General features: G+C 36.5%; 1 protein-coding gene across 2 annotated transcripts in view; it reads left to right on the top strand.

The window, feature by feature from the left end:
- Positions 1-16,796, top strand: part of LOC127626834 (attractin-like protein 1) — a 139,414-nt gene that overhangs the window by 112,154 nt on the left and 10,464 nt on the right. For both annotated transcript variants that reach the window (XM_052102911.1, XM_052102910.1), the window contains exons 27-28: positions 1,387-1,494; positions 14,381-14,495. In XM_052102911.1, the coding sequence (XP_051958871.1) occupies positions 1,387-1,494; positions 14,381-14,495 (223 nt within the window). The remainder of the gene's footprint in view (positions 1-1,386; positions 1,495-14,380; positions 14,496-16,796) is intronic.

The raw sequence follows: 16,796 nt of genomic DNA, 5'->3' as shown, positions 1-16,796 counted from the left end.
GTACCCAAATCAGCATGCATTTAGATATTGATCTACCACTGTTGAGGACCACTCTTTTTTGCTGTTGATTATCCAGAGATGATAGAGGCATCACCTGCGACGTCATCTTGCCAAAGTAAAAGAACCTGATTCGGAGTGTTCACTTAGTACAATGTCTTTCAAAGTTTCATTCCAGGAGAATTGCTGACCCTCATGTTGTTCTAAACCCATATGACTTTATTTCTGGCATGAAACACAAAAGATGATGTTAGACAGAATGTCAGCCACCATTAATTTTCATTGCATCTCTATTTAATTCAATGAAAGGGAATGGTGACTAAGGCTTGCTTTTCTGTTCCATGGAAGAAAGTCATATACTGTAGGTTTTTGAACAACATGAGGGTGAGTAAAATATAATTTTTAATTTAGGGTGAACTATCCCTTAAGTTTTTCAGTGAACAGGTGTGGTTATTACTACATCATTGATGAAGCACCGTGTGATTTAATACACTATATCAATCTTTTTTTGCCAGTATCACACACATAAACATTCACCATTGCTCACTCTCAGACACATTCTGATTGGCAGATGAAGAGTTGATGATGATAAATATCTTGATGCAGCATCAGAAGTACTTGAGGGTTTGGTTTAGTACCTGTGCAGTATCTTCTCCAATAAGGACAAGCAAAGAAAATGGTTCTCAATGTGCACATTTATAAATGAGGTTCATCAGAGAGACAAAATACAGTAATGTGCCATTGGTTATAGATGGGGTTTTGTATGGAGGTTGTGAGTCCTGCTCTGCTTTTAGAGAAGCCAGCCAGTCAGTGGAATGGAGAAATTACATGGAATGCATCATTAATTAAACTCCACCACTGGAATACTGATGCCCATGCAATCAATGGCAAAATAATTGCTTGTCATGCATGTTGTGGAGGAATATCCTTTCCATCTTTGCAGACATTTGATTAGCCAGGTCCTCCAAACTTTTTTATTTGGAACAAATGAATTATTCAGCCACCTGTTTCTGTCTGTGCTGGAAAACAGCCAGAGTGCTGTAATTGCCCCTTTCTCGCTCTTTAATTCTTTCTGTCTCACTCTCTCCCTTTTCTCTGTTTTACTGTTTGCACTTTCTTAGCACTCTCCTCTCCTTCTCGTTTGTCTCCATAATCTTTAGATTTTTCTGTTCTTTCAATGAACTTGTCAGTCACTGAACTTGCTGAGGCACTTCACTTATACTGTCAGTTTAAACTGTTCCATCAGATTTATTTCTAAATCTGAGATTTTGACAAGAAAAGGGAAGTTGTTTGAAGCCATTAAGTTATTTTTAGTTTGTGTACAGCTATTTACAAATGTTTCATATGTATCTCCCCTCTTTCTTCCGCCTCTTACCCTTCTTGCTACAGCAACTGATGAGGGAAAGACAGCAGATGGCCAGTCGCCCTTTTGCCTCGGTCGCGGTGACACTGGATGTGGGTGGCCCACAACTAGAACAGCTTCAGGGAGGAATCGAGGTGAGTGTGACCACTAAACTCAATATTCACCCTGGAAATTTTGGGTTATACCTCTGTTTATTTAATGCTCACTATTTACTACACAGATTTTACTACTAACTACATATTTATTTATTACATCTGATTGATTTATCAAATGTACAAGATATATTCATAATGATTTTAATGCAGTTTTTTTTGGCCATTACTGTAAAAGTTCATCCAAAAATAGAAATTTTCACTAAAATGTTTTTCCAAAACTGTATGACTTTTGAGAAATACAAAGGCTGTATATCTGTCTAACATATCTATTTGCGTTCCATGGAAGAAAAAATTTAGTAGAGTTAGGGAAAATATGAGGGTAAGTTAATGATGACAGAAGTGTGTGTGTGTGTGTGTGTGTGTGTGTGTGTGTGTGTGTGTGTGTGTGTGTGTGTGTGTGTATTCCTTTTAATATTCTTAAAGTCTGCAAGATTAGTTTTGCAATTCCTCCATCCCTCCCAACTCGCTAGTATGAAGGCACTAAGACAAACATGTTTTAATACTGTCTTTGAAATGATCGGTTTGATAAATCGATTTATAGCTTGTGATTCTATGATTTGTCACCCCTATATGTAGGTAAATATTGCTGTTTAATACTAGGCATTGTTATATTGGTGTATATATGATTATATACGATTCATCCTTGTTCATTTAATGAGAAACTATGTGTAATTTTATGTGTAAATTTGAAAATTTTTATGCTATATTTTATACTTTATCTTGATTATTTTTAACTATATTTTGATTGTATTTTACTTTAAAATGCAGCTTTAAACAATTTGAATCTTGGCTACATCAGCTGTTTGGACGAAATTATGGTTCCTCTGCATGAACAAAATTGTAAGCCATTTTAGAGCAAATGCATAAATCAAATATTGCCATAAGGTAGAAAGATATAGAGATAATTATTTAGTTAAATCACCTAGGTTATATATTATATTTCATCACACTTTATGTAATGTAATATGTACTGCATTATACACTTCTAACCTTTACAATAAACTCAACAATGTTTACAGTCTAAATAATGAACAGAATCAGGCAGAAACTGCTTACAATTTGACAGCAGCAGAACAAATGGCTATATACAACATAAACACACACATGTGAGAGCAAATCTACCTGCAGCTCTGCATTGACATTCAAAACGCACTTGATGTGCCTCTCTAGAATCCATTATTGCAGAGTGGAGTGGTGCTCGGTGAACATTTTGGGATGTTGGATGACACGGCACAAATGAAAAGAGCGCAAAACAACGTACTCGTCAATCCTCCATCTGAACACTGTTTAACGTGGTTCTTTTTACACAAACTTCAGCTTTACAACTGCTCGTCTCTCATTTACGGGGAGCCAGCCTTGTGAGAATAACCACTTAAGTCCTGCGAAGTTGCGTCCCCAAGCCATTTGTTGAGAATAAGATCTTTGTTAACAGAATTTGTTTTTATAGTGAATATTTTGGCTTCAGATAATACCTGCGAATTCAGCTTCAGTATCTTGTTCTTCTCTTAATGTTCTGCATGGTAAAAAAGTCTATTAGCTCAAAAGTTCTTCTGTGGAGATGCTTTGAATTTCATTGAGATGCTGATGAAGGCTTGAGAGATTGTTGTTCCAGTGCTAAAATACTGCTGTTTCATCACTCTGGAAGTTCTGTCACCTGAATCTTTTCAGACTAGATTCCTGCTGTTCTCTCCTTAGCCTCTTGGAGGCTCGATTTTCACCAGCAGTGCAGATCTTCCAAAAAGCTGCTATAGACATATCAGAGCCTCAGGAGACTCACTATAAGCACCACCTCTCAAAGACATCAATCTCAGCTCCTTCCCTCAAAGCTTTGAATACAATAGCGTTTCAAGCTTGGATTTAAGATATAGAGCTTAGCCCGCAAATACGTAATGAAACACACACAGGCACAAAAATACTCATTAGGGTTTCTAAACACTTTTGTCCATTAATGTCCATAGTGAATTTGAGCTTTTCTTCTAGATGCCTCCCTCCTGAGCAAGTGCTTCCTTTGTTTATTTCTTAGCTCTTGAGGACATCTTGGTCTGAAATTCTTAAGCGTCTGACTGCTGTTTTATTTAATCTTTTGGCATATGTGTCCCCTCGTGTTGTTCTCCACCAGCCTTCATCATGTGCTGAGTGATCAACATTGACACTTCTTGGAGTCTATTGAGGCAGATCCAGATGTTGACTTCACTTTGCTGGGGTCTGGCAGCAGCTGAAGGTGAAAGAAGGGAAATGAGAGCAAATCTGTTCTATAAAGGTTAATTAGACAGCATCTGGTGCTGTTGAATTGTTTAGCATAACCTGCTAATAATAAAAGAGGATGATCCAGACTGCTGTGCAAAACAGTAATGTGGGCCTGTTGCAGAATATCCTGGGTTCAAGACAAGTTAAGCTCAATTGACAGCATTTGTGTCATAATGTTGAAACTTGTCCCTCCTTTTCGTAAAACAAATTAATTAATTAAAAATAGCACAATTCTGGATCAGTGTTGGGTGCAATGCCATTAAAAAATGTATTAGTTACTGTAATATAATTAATTTTAGTCAAAAAAGTAGTGTAATGTGTTACATTTAAATGTATTGTAATCAGATTACAGTTACTGACCTTCAATTAATTTAATTACTTTTAAGTACATTATAGGGTTATGCTTATTTCTAATATATAATTTATGTAAAATACATGAATTTATGGCCCCGTAACGAGTCATTGTGAAGGAGAAATGTGAGGTGCTGAGTGATTGACTTGTGTGTACGCTGTAAAACTGTCAATAATTTTAACAGTAAAAGACTAAAAATGCCACAGTAATAAAACATAAGTTTGTATTTAAGGAGTGTATTTAAAAGTGCTGCATTACAAAGTTTCAATTGCATCAGAAAAGTACTAAGACAGAGATTAAAAAATTATTATTAATAATTTTTGAATTTACAGTCAAACTGACCAAAAATATGAACGACTCATCATGCACTACATAGATTTGGTCCAATCAAATGCTATCTAGAAATTAGAAATTCTAATGCAACCTGTAACCGACTATAAGGTACCAAATCATGGGTCATGGCTGTGATGTAACTAAAGCCTATTGGCTATTTACTCATCCCTATTTACAATAAAGGGATGAGCCTTTGATTTGTTCCTCCTAAACTTCCAGTTTCAATAGGAAATTCGTGAACACAGGAAAGAAACTGTGCTCGTCAAGCTGTTTCATGGGGTTGATTTCTATAGTGAGAGCAGCTCATTTCTTCACTCCCTGGCAAGGTCAGCCAGTATCCATCACCGGTCATGTAAAGACTGCTCTGGCTGTGCATTGAACTGGGCTGGTCTGTGTTGGCGTTGATTGGACTGGAGAAAGAATTGTGTGTTTAGGTCAACAGAAGTGTTTTATAGAGCCAAAGTGAAGACAGCCCATTTAGAATAGTGCAGATGACACAGATGCTGCTCCACCACCATGGCCAGCACACAACATATGGTCCTGTTAACAGTTGCAGAATATGATGGATGGAGGCTATCACCAGGCAACAAAGAGAGGGGCGTTTAAATTATTCTGTGTATGTAGCCGTTCTTCTCATTGAGAGTGCACAGTAGTGAGCTTTTATCCCTGTCTCTGCGAATGCTCCTGTTAGCCATACAAATGAGATGCTCTGCTGCCTGTTAAGAGCTGGAGAAACATATAGATGAAGAGGTTTGCCCTGTTGGTTTATGGCTTTTTGTGTTTCCATTCCCATTCTCTGCTTAATACTTGCGGCAGCAGTAGTTATCGACTTCATCTTCGGCAGCAGCCAGTTACTGCAATACATATTTTTGATTGGGCAAAGAGAGAAACAGAGGAAATAAGAGACGAGTCGAATAAAGAAAGCATAACAATAATGAAGAAAGTGAAACGAAGGATAGAATGGGGTAATTAAAAGACCCAACCATGCCAGATATTCGGCAAGTTGCTGCATAAACAAATAAAGGGATGCCGGGTGGAAAACTAGTGAATGAAATATTGGATGATGTACAGGATAAATCAAGTAAATAGAAAGCATTGCACACATTGTCGAAAGATGAAGACATGGCCCATAAAGCGTATCTCATCAGCCTGTTTGTCTCTGTGTCTAATTAGGATCTGGCTCACTGCCGCTGAGCTGAATTTATCAGGTTAGTCAATGCTGTGGTGTGGAATAGAGTTGGCCCTCAATTAGTTGTAAGTCAGCAGGGCTGTATGTCTTTTATAGGCTTTCTTCTTTTCTCCAGAGGCAAACTTGCAAGAAAGTTTCTGCCCCCAAAATTTAAATGTAAAAATGTAAAACTATTTGTTTGCATTGTCCTGTACTTACAAGTTCAAATGTTAGAGACTTAATTAAGTTTTGAAGTTTTCTTTTAAAGTTTATTCTTGGTCAGGCCTATCACCTTGAACAGTGGTGGGATCTAAAAATCTAAAATATGAAATGTTTAGAATAAATAATATGAGTGGTGCTTGCCTTTGCAAAACTCACCACCACAATGTTGCAGTTGGCTTGACAACAGTGAATTTTCTAGTTTTATTTTCCTAAGGTGTTCTGAGTGGTTGCTAGGCCATTGATGGACTGTTACTTACTGGGCCAAGTCAAATAAGGGCACATCCATGGCTATATGATGTTCTGGTCCCTTGATATTGCTTGGGAGGTCTTTGTCTTACAGGCAGAAATTGCATGCCCAATCACTTAGAAATGTAATTTGAGGTATCATTTCTATTCATAGCAAAAACTATGCAGGATGAATTACATGCCAAAGTTTAATACTTGGGGTTTATTCAAATCCCTGACGCCAAGTAAGAGCAATATTAATAGTGATGTTCGCTTGCATTAGCAAACACCCCTAAAACCCTGTTTGTGTATTATTCATATAACATGAAAACCTCACTGTTAAATTACTTTCCCCCAAAGCATCTTTGCAGCATGTGTAATGGAATACACACTAGCTTAGCTTGCTCGTAGGGCTCTAAACTTTGTCATTATTCATTGGCTGTGTCATGGCAATACTATCTAAATGGCCTGCAATTGGATTACTCTGATCTGTGTGGAACAAGGCTAATGTGAATGAGACAAATATCACTGAATTCGAAACCATTAGGGATGAGTAAATGCATGAAAATGGATTTGTCTGATCGTTTGGAGATGTTGGCTAGAATGAAGGTCTCGTTAGAGGGTTTATTTGTTGAATACACGGACCCACAAACCCATAACCGACTAATGAGAAGTTAGGTACATTGTGTGACAGATTTTATAGGATGGATGTGTTGTAGAAGTTCTATAGGGAACATTTTTCCATGGCAGAAAGTCAAACTGGTTTGAAACAATAATCACAGAATTTCATTTTTGGGTAAACTATCCTCTTAAGAACACATTAATTTTAGCTACAGACAGACTCTTGAATGCTGAAGACAATTGTGTTTGTCTGCGCCGCCTCATTTTTAAAAGGACAGATGCCAGACACTGGAAAGACTGCTTACAGTGATGTCAAAGACCCACCTCTCGTGGCTTACTATACAGTACAGTAATTCTTCAGTCATTTTCCTTGTAATTTATATGCCACTAGCTTCACCAAGCAAAATTTAAATTTTTAAGTCATTTTACAGTGGCATGGAACATGGCACGGAACATGGCACATCAGAATTTAGAGTCAGAATTATCAGTTTTATAATTGCCATTAGTAAATTAACGTAGCAGGTTTCTTTAGGGTCTCTAATATGAGCCATTTCAACTGGCCGCAGGTCTAGTCTATTAGTCCAGTGATGGCAGTTTCCTAGAGCAACTGTTATGATTTTCACAGTGGAATATTCCGGAAAGATGTTGTTCCTTGTACATGATTAAAAGTTCATATTAATTTAACATTCATATTGAACATTCATATTTATGTAACTTTACTACCTATGCCTTATGTTGATGCACATCCTTAAAATTGTGATTTACGATTCAGTACAAGAATTCGATCCATGGATCATGGATTTGATCCATGATCTAATGTGGTTAGATGCATCATGGACAACATTTTACACTGTCCTATCATTAAAAGATTACATATTGTTAATCTAGTATATTAAAAGATGCCCGACCCCCACCACCAAACAGACAGATAAAGAACATTAAAATGAGTCATGTATTACAAATCTTTTAAGATGAAGATTTTCTCATTGATTTAAGTTGAAAATGTCTGCAAAAGTGGTCACCCCTTTTCTCTTGTGTTATATGACATTTGAGTGTGAAATTGAAATGAATCTCTATATTATGCATAACTACTTGGCTACCTTTCTGGGAGTGGCCAGAAATGGATGCATAAGTGTAGGTTTGAAAATGGAGACATGTAATTAAGTGCGATATTTAGCATGAATCACTTGATCAGTGGGTTTTGCAAGAAATAATAAGGTTTCTTGTGTCAGTTTAGAGATAGAGTATGCACTTGCGTATGAAGGGCAGATTGAAGAGTCCTGAGACAGCTGTCAAACCATCAGTGGATGCTTTTGGTGCTGTCTATCACTTTTGACAAACAGGGTGTAATTTGGTGGATTAGAGACTTCTCCCCTGGAGTCTGAATAAAATGGCAAATAATATTTTTGACATGCTGTTAGATACAATAAACACAAACCACTTGTGTAAACAAGGGATATGACTACATTAGGGCTGCCCCTTAATAGTCGACCAAATATTAGTCGATGTGAAGAGTCTTGGTCAACCAAGATTTGATTGGTCAGTTGGTCGCATAAAAAAAAAAAAAAAAAATCCACAGGAAACTGACAACCCCCGGGCTGAGGGATCGATTTGTTTTAGTGATATTGCGTTGAAAATTAATTCATTACAAAAAATAAATAAATCTTGCATCAAATACATTTCTAAATACAAATTGCACTCCAAACAAAAAGGCAATTAAAATGATGAAGTGATCAAAAAAATAATATATATAAGTTACCACCTTTCCTTTTACCGTCAGGCAAGTATCCATCTAAATATGCAGGTGGAAAATTATTACACCAATTAAGACATAAAAACAATTATAAATGTAAAAATAATGATGATAATAATCACTGAAATATAAATCATGGTTCGAGGTGAACGTGTTTTTGTATTTTATTTTTTTATCACAGATATATTGGCTGCAGAGTTTTGGTCACTGGTCACAATGAACTGCTCTGTGGAAATAAAGCAAACCGAACTCAAAGCACCTCCTGAGCTGAGATGTCTGAGGTCATATGCAGCACTCATAGATGATTCTATTCTTGCAAAAAAACTATTCACAGAAACAAAAAGACAGAAACAAAGAAAGGGTGAGAATCTTTTACATGTGCGTGTTCCACAAGACTGCATGCCTCCGTACAAACAGCGTGTCAGGCATGTGCATAGACCGCTTTTCTGTCATCTGTTCTTAAAAATATTATAAAGTGTGTTTCTTCAAGTGTGTTTAAGGGCAAATTATTTGTAATATTAATTTGATATTAATAATAGCCTAATAATAATAATAATAATTCAATACATTAATTGGAAAACGAGCCAAATATTGTCTTGACATCGTCAACGGCATCAGCTATTGGGGATCACTCTGACCATCGTCGATTCCCGAGATCATCGTCTTTCGGCACAACCCTAATGTGCATTTCTCGAAAAATGTTCAGACAGTCTCTTTGCTGATTTAGTTTTTTACACATTCAGAAACATTTCCACTTGTCCCAGTGTTGCTGTGGCTTGCTTTGTGCGTGCGCTTGTAAAATTTATATTTTAAAGGCTCAATATTACGGTTTAGAATTTCTCTGTAATGTAGAACAGTGTTAGCAATTTTACTAATAACATACTTTCTCAGCCCTGGAACTCAAACCATTTTCTGATGCCCCCAAATATAATTATATTACTTATATATATATCGACTAGTCGATTAATGGCTTTAACTATATCTTGTCGACTAGGAAACTCTTTGGTCGGGGGCAGCCCTAGACTACATAACGTGGGCTCTATTTTCGTAAGTGTGCAAAACGCAACTCTATGCACAAAGACCATACGCTACATCTTTTTTGTGAGAGCGCGAATTGTATTTTAATTAAGTGCCGCAAAGTGCAATTTGCTTTTTTAACTGAAGGCCAAATTCAGTTCCCGCATTTGCAACTTAGAGATTCCACCAGCAGGTGGTAATAAAGTTCATGTCAAAACTCTGAATATATAGTGTAACATCAAATTATGTCCAATCGCTGTTGTTGCGTTTTCGAAACAAACATTTATGAGATTAGTGTTAAACTATCTGTAGGTCAAATAAAAGGAGCGTCACATTCAACAAGGATGCAGTTAATGTCGATGTTTCTATTCTTATATATAAAAAAATGCATTCAGTCTATTTACACTACCAATTTCTTATGAATGTGCTGTCTTTGTTTATATCGCTGGTGCTTGAGAGAATGGACTATATAATAGGACGTAGAGGCAGCAATAACTGGAGAAGAACCTCCAAATTTAATTGCACCTGACCCAGATTTCTCCAAACCCACTTGCGCCTAGACTTAGAGAATGCTTGCACAAAAATACCAAAACTTCATGGCCAAGCCCATTGACTTTGCACCAATGAATTATGGAATAGCGCTCTGCGGTATACTTGTGAACTCCACTCGTGGTCTAGTCAACTAGTCCACCATCATGACCCATACCTAGTATGAACTCACCCATTTCCTTATGATCTGAGTACAAAAGAAAAAATCTCTACAAACTACTGACTGATTTTAGTTAAGAAATGCTACACAGTGTAAGAGAGAGTGAAAATCAAGAGGAGAAATGGCAATATTTTTCACACGCAGGAATGAGTTAGCTAGAAGGGAAGGTAGACGCCCCCTGCCTCCCCCTGTCACTCAGAAACAATGGCTTTGAACTTTTTAAGTGCAGCACAAGTGGCCTCTTTTCCTCTCAAAGAGACAGATATTGCTCTGATTATAGCCTCTGTCCACTGGGCTTGATGGACATCACTGTCAGCGCAGGCTTAATTTGACCTTTCACAAGCCCCTCCAAGCCTGTGCCATCACGTTCCATGAGTTCTCTTGCAAAGTAAGAGAGAACTATGGGCCCCGCCTTTCTTTCCTCTCTTTCTTTTCCTTTTTAACAGTGTGTTATAAAAGTGATATTGTTCAACCTCCAGTATCTCTTATGATTTTATTAGCAAAGCAAAAACCTTTTCAGAAATTGTATTACTTAAGATAATCATTGGCATATTTATGCATTTGCTCTCCGTTTTGCTCAGAAGTCTCTTGAGGTTATTTGTTTTTTCTATTAAGTTTTTGCTTTCTTTACATCATCAGTCACATCCTTCTTATACTCAGAAATATTAAACTTCTACATGCTGTACGAGTCGCTCTGTCTTTCATTTGGTTGCTTGTTCCATGATTTACTTAGACTTTACTTTTAAACTTAACTTTACTGCACACATTTTTGAGTAGATGTCTGCTATTGCTTTATCTACCAATCAGACTTAGATTTTCACCTGGCGGACAATATAACTGCCTTAAAATATTTCCTACACTTACATTAAAAGAGGGACCCAAGACCGTATCTAGGAACCAGAATTGATATCTTGGGTGGGCTTAAGCTTTGAGAAGTTGATCTGAGCATTAGGAAATGGACAGAGACAGATCTTTGACTTGATGGTGTGTTTCATTGAGTGATATGACACAAGATGACACAGTGATCCAGGTACTAAAACATGTTATTAGCTTAATTTGAAAGATCTTCATACATTATAAGTCTATTGTTCCACAGGGAGCTTATTTAAATGTATGCTGTGTGCTCAGAAAATTGGGATGGAGCCAGGTTCATATTAAAGTTTTCTGTTTCATAGAAGGGTACCTTGGGGTGACGTTGTTGGTTCAGCGCGTGTGGTTTAATGCAGATTATAAGGCTCACGAAGGGCAAATATTTGCTGCCATCTGCTACCTTTCCTTTTTGGCTTTTTTTTTATGTACATTTTGGCACCAAAGTAAGATATTAAGACTTTATTTTATGGAGTGCCATTGGCTGCCAATGTCAGTAAACTTACAGCAGGATTTTTGAAAGGCTCTTCAAGAGGCACTCTCTTTAAATGGTGAATAAAGCCACTCTAGCCACCAGCTGAGTCAGAGTGTGTGTGGAGGGCCAGAGATGAGTGTCTTAATAAGCTGAGAGAATATTAAATAGACAGTTCCACTCACACAACATCATACGCATACTCTGTTCAATGGAGAGGATGTTTATGCCACCCTTTGTCATAGTATGTGAGTGTTGAGGAGTGGAGAGCAGAGTTGTGTGATTTGTGGAGCATTTCCTTTCTTTTTTTTTTCTAAAGCTCCAGGATTGCTCATCACACTGCATCATTATGAACATAACATGTTAATGGCCCAACATGCAATTGCACGTCAGCAAGACTTCACAACTTAGTGTACTGTACCAGTGGTCAGAATGAAAGATGGAATTGTGAAGTAAAATCAGATATGCAATCAAAAATTAAATGTTTAGTGGAAAAAATGACTTAAAGCAGGGCCCCGGAACCCTGAAGAATATTTTTTTTAAAGTACCCCCCTGATGTTTTGTTAACCTTTCAAAATATAATGAATTTAACACATTTGCACTTTATTTTTCAATTGTTATATTTTAATGAATGTTTATTACACCTATTGTTTATTTCTTACAAATATGTATGCATTTTATTACTGTGTATACTTCACTGAGCACTTTATTAGGAACGCCTGTACACTTATTTATGCAATTATTTAATCAAACAATTGTGTGGCAGCAGTGCAATGCATAAAATCAAGCAGATGCGGGTCAGGAACTTCAGTTAATATTCACATCAGCCATCAGAATGGAGAATTTTTTTTTTTTATCTCAGTGATTTTGACCGTGGCATGATTTTTGGTGCCAGATGGGCTGGTTTCAGTATTTCTGTAACTGCTGATCTCCTGTGATTTTCATGCACAACAGTCTCTAATTTATTCAGAATGGTGCCTAAAACAAAAACATCCAGTGAGCGGCAGTTCTGTGGACGGAAATGCCTTGTTGATGAAAGAGGTCAATAGAGAATGGCCAGACTGGCTCAAACTGACAAAGTCTATGGTAACTCTGATAACTGCCCTGTACAATTGTAATGAAAAATCTAGCATCTCAGAATGCTATTCTGAGATACGGGTTGGTGCTGTTTTGGCAGCATGACGGGGACCTACACAATATTAGGCAGGTGGTTTTAATGTTGTGGCTGATTTGATGTATGTATATAGTATATATGAGTGTTTTATTTTGGAACACTAAAGTTTAAATTTACACAGCTCTTACCACTGTTTGGTTGGTGGTAGTGTAGTTAGGTTGATTACATCATGTTAAATAATATTTTTGACATTAATAAAACAAGTTAAATTAGATGTCAACACATAAAGCTTTTTTTTATTTTAGCTTAGACAAAACATTTTTTACAGTACAATAAAACACACCATAAAAGCACCATAAAAGTAGTACATACATCTGGGTTACTATTTTCCAAGTGTCATAAAAACAGCTTTGTATGAAGAACAGACCAACATTTCTATAATTTTTCTATTTTGGAACTTGACTATAAATTACTATAAATTTTAGCATGCTGATCTCCTGATATTTTCACGTACAACAGTATGTATGTATGTATGTATGTAGGTATGTATGTATGTAGGCATGTATGTAGGTACGTACGTACGAACACACATTGGTGACCAAAAGTTTGGAATAATGTACAGATTTTGCTGTTACTGAAGGAAATTGGTACTTTAATTCACCAAAGTGGCATTCAACTGATCACAAAGTATAGTGAAACATGGATAAAAACAGCACCATCACTATTTGAAAAAGTTACATTTTGATCAAATCTAGACAGGCCCCATTTCCAGCAGCCATCACTCCAACACCTTATCCTTGAGTAATCATACTAAATTCCTGATTTGGTACTAGAAAATCACTTGTCATTACATCAAACATATTTGAAAGCTATTTGATTTGCTAAATGAAGCTTACCATTGTCTTTGTGTTTGTTTTTGTGTTGCCACAGTATGCAGTAGACCGGCATGTCTTTAGGTAAAAAAATTGCAAAAAATAAACGGCTTTCTCTAGAAACTCATCAGTCAATAATTGTTTTGAGGAATGAAGGCTATACAATGCTTGAAGTTGCCAAAAAGCTGAAGTATTCATACAAAGGTGTACACTACAGTATTCAAAGACAAAGGACAACTGGCTCAAACAAGGATAGAAAGAGATGTGGAAGGCCAGATGTACAACTAAACAAGAGGATAAGCACATCAGAGTCACTATTTTGAGAAATAGACTCCTCACATGTCCTCAGCTGACAGCTTCGTTGAATTCTACCCACTCAACACCAGTTTCATGTACAACAGTAAAGAGAAGACTCAATGGTGCAGGCCTTATGAGAAGAATTGCAAAGAAAAAGCCACTTTTGAAACCGAAAAACAAATAGAAAAGGTTAGAGTTGGCAAAGAAACACCGATATTGGACAACAGATAATTGGAAAAGTGTTATGGATCTTAACCCCATTGAGATTTTGTGGGATCAGCTAGACTGTAAGGTGCGTGAGAAGTGCCCGACAAGACAGCCACATCTATGGCAAGTGGTACAGGAAGTGCTGGACAAACTGACAGCTAGAATGCCAAGGATCTGTAAAGCTGTCACAATTGTCTGAGAACTCTTTGTAGTTTAAGAAGTCATGAAAGTGTGTGTGTGTGTGTGTGTGTGTGTGTGTGTGTGTGTGTGTGTGTGTGTATATATATATATATATATATATATATATATATATATATATATATATATATAATCTGTTCAGGAGAAGGCTTGTTATAAATTACACCTTTATTCTTGTGATCTATCCACAGGGACCTCCCAAACCAGTTGCTGTTGAACCCTGTTCGGGTGGGAAAGCAGCAGTGCTCACAGTGCTAATGTGCCTCCCACAAGGGGCATCTGGTATTCCTCCACCCGGCCAGTCAGGTGAGTAACTCCCAAAATTGTCATAAAACTCTTTCCACATTAAATTCATTTTGGGAAAACCAAGGTAGTTGGTGCTGACAGTAGCATTATGTAAACATAAATTACTTGCAATAATAAGAAAGTGAGTGGTTATGAAATAATTTGAACTTAGACTTCACAATATGTTCTGTTTCTGATTGATTCATCCCTATATGTCTTCAAGATAAAGAGGATGTCTGTGTCATATGTTTTAATGTATTCAGCCTGTTTCTTAGTATTTAGAGATGTGGCCTTTATAAATGCTTGAAAAAAGAAACAGATCCTGAAATTTCACGCAGTATTGCGCGCTGTTAAAGGCGACGCAGGACATATAGAGTACATGATCTGTAGGGGGCACTGGTGTCTCATTCTACAGTATGAATAAACACTGATTTCTAATGGTTGTCAACCTGATAATGTTAGCTAGAGGCCCCTCAGTTTTTCATGTATGATTTTGGGTTAATGAAAAATAAAATTATAGGGCTGGCAAAGTTAATGTTTTAATGCGGAGTGTTTAATGAAATTATTTACACTGTTAAGGCATTATGATCAGAACATTACTGTAATTTGGACAAACGTTAATGAGAAGTTAATCAGAGGACAGAAGTGGCAAAACATGTTTCAAATGAAAGAACATCCTGTTTATCCTAGTAAAAAAGTTACATGATTTAATATTGATTTACATTTCTGTGCGTTGTGATGCAATTTAAGAATCTGGTTTTTTTTTTGCGAGTGATACAAGTTAAAGAGCTGTGTTTCTGAAATCTACATCTCGCTGTCTTTATTTGCATGTATATTTCACAACAAGTGCAGTCCATTTTTGAACCCCGCACTTTTTGTTTTCTTTGCTTAAGAAGGAACTGTATGTTAGCAATAGTAATTTAAACACATACGCAATAGTAGACAGCCTTAATTAATTATTATTATAATTAATATTTCTTATTGTATTCATAAATTATAGAATAAATATTAAAATGATAAAAATAAATGTTAAATATTACTGTTACTTTTTGTTGTTACTTCCCTCATTTGTAAGTTGCTAAAAGTATCTGCTAAATAAATCAATGTAAATGTAAAAACGAATGACAATAACTTGTTAATAGTCCTTCACTTGAATCATGAACCTGGGATGAATGGTGCACTATTAAGCATATCAGACATACCTGCACAGCAAGACAAAAGAATGAATAGTGCTTAGAAATCATATTTTTTTTTTATTAATATTATTCATGCAGTACAAAGAAATCTTTTTAAAAAGGGGAAAAGTCAGTTGTCTGTTAAGGTGAAGTTCGTTAAAGGGATAGTTCACCCAAAAACGAAAATTCTCATAATTTACTCCTCATGCCATCCCAGATGTGTGTGACTTTCTTCCTTCTTCAGAACATAAATGAACAAAACATTTTTAGAAGAATATTTCAGCTCTGTCTCAGTCCATAAAATGCAAGTGAATGGTGTCCAGAATTTCCCAAAAATTACATAAATCAGCATAAAAGTAATCCATAAGACTCCATTGGTTAAACCCATATCTTCAGAAGCAATATTATTGGTGTGGGTGAAAAACAGATCAATATTTAAGTCCCTTTTTTTTTTTTACCATAAATGGCACTTTTTACTTTCACATTGTTTTACATTTACATTTATGCATTTGGCTGATGCTTTTATCCAAAGCGAATTACAGTGCACTTGTTACAGGGACAAACCCCCGGAGCAACCTGGAGTTAAGTGCCTTGCTCAAGGACACAATGGTGGTGGCCGTGGGGATCGAACAAATGACCTTCTGATTACCAGTTCAGTGCTTTAGCCCACTACACCACCAACACTCTTTTTTTTTTTAGCAATTCTTTTTCTTCGTGCATATCACCACTTACTGGTCTGGTCAAAGGTGGAGATTTAGATCGAAAAATAGGACGTAAATATTGATCTGTTTCTCACCCACACCTATAATATCACTTCTGAAGATATGCGTTTAACCACTGGAGACTTATGGATTACTTTTATTCTGCCTTTTATATGATTTTTGAAGATAAGCAGTTCACTTGCACTGTATGGACCTACAGTGCTGAGATTTTCTTGTAAATATCTTGGTTTGTGTTCTGTAAAAGAAAGTAAGTCATACACTGGGATGGCATGACGATGAGTAAATGTTGAGAGAATTTTTATTTTTGGGTGAACTATGCCTTTAAGCCAATCCCTTATGATCTTCCAGTTATGTGGCATGAGGCCGTAGAATTTCCGATCGTTTTGTGATTTGTCCACTTGAAACACAATCAAACACACACAGAG

Source organism: Xyrauchen texanus, chromosome 33 (assembly GCF_025860055.1).
Source record: "Xyrauchen texanus isolate HMW12.3.18 chromosome 33, RBS_HiC_50CHRs, whole genome shotgun sequence".
Lineage (NCBI taxonomy): Eukaryota > Metazoa > Chordata > Actinopteri > Cypriniformes > Catostomidae > Xyrauchen > Xyrauchen texanus.
Note: the sequence above shows the minus strand (reverse complement) of the source record. Positions and strands in the feature narration are given on the sequence as shown.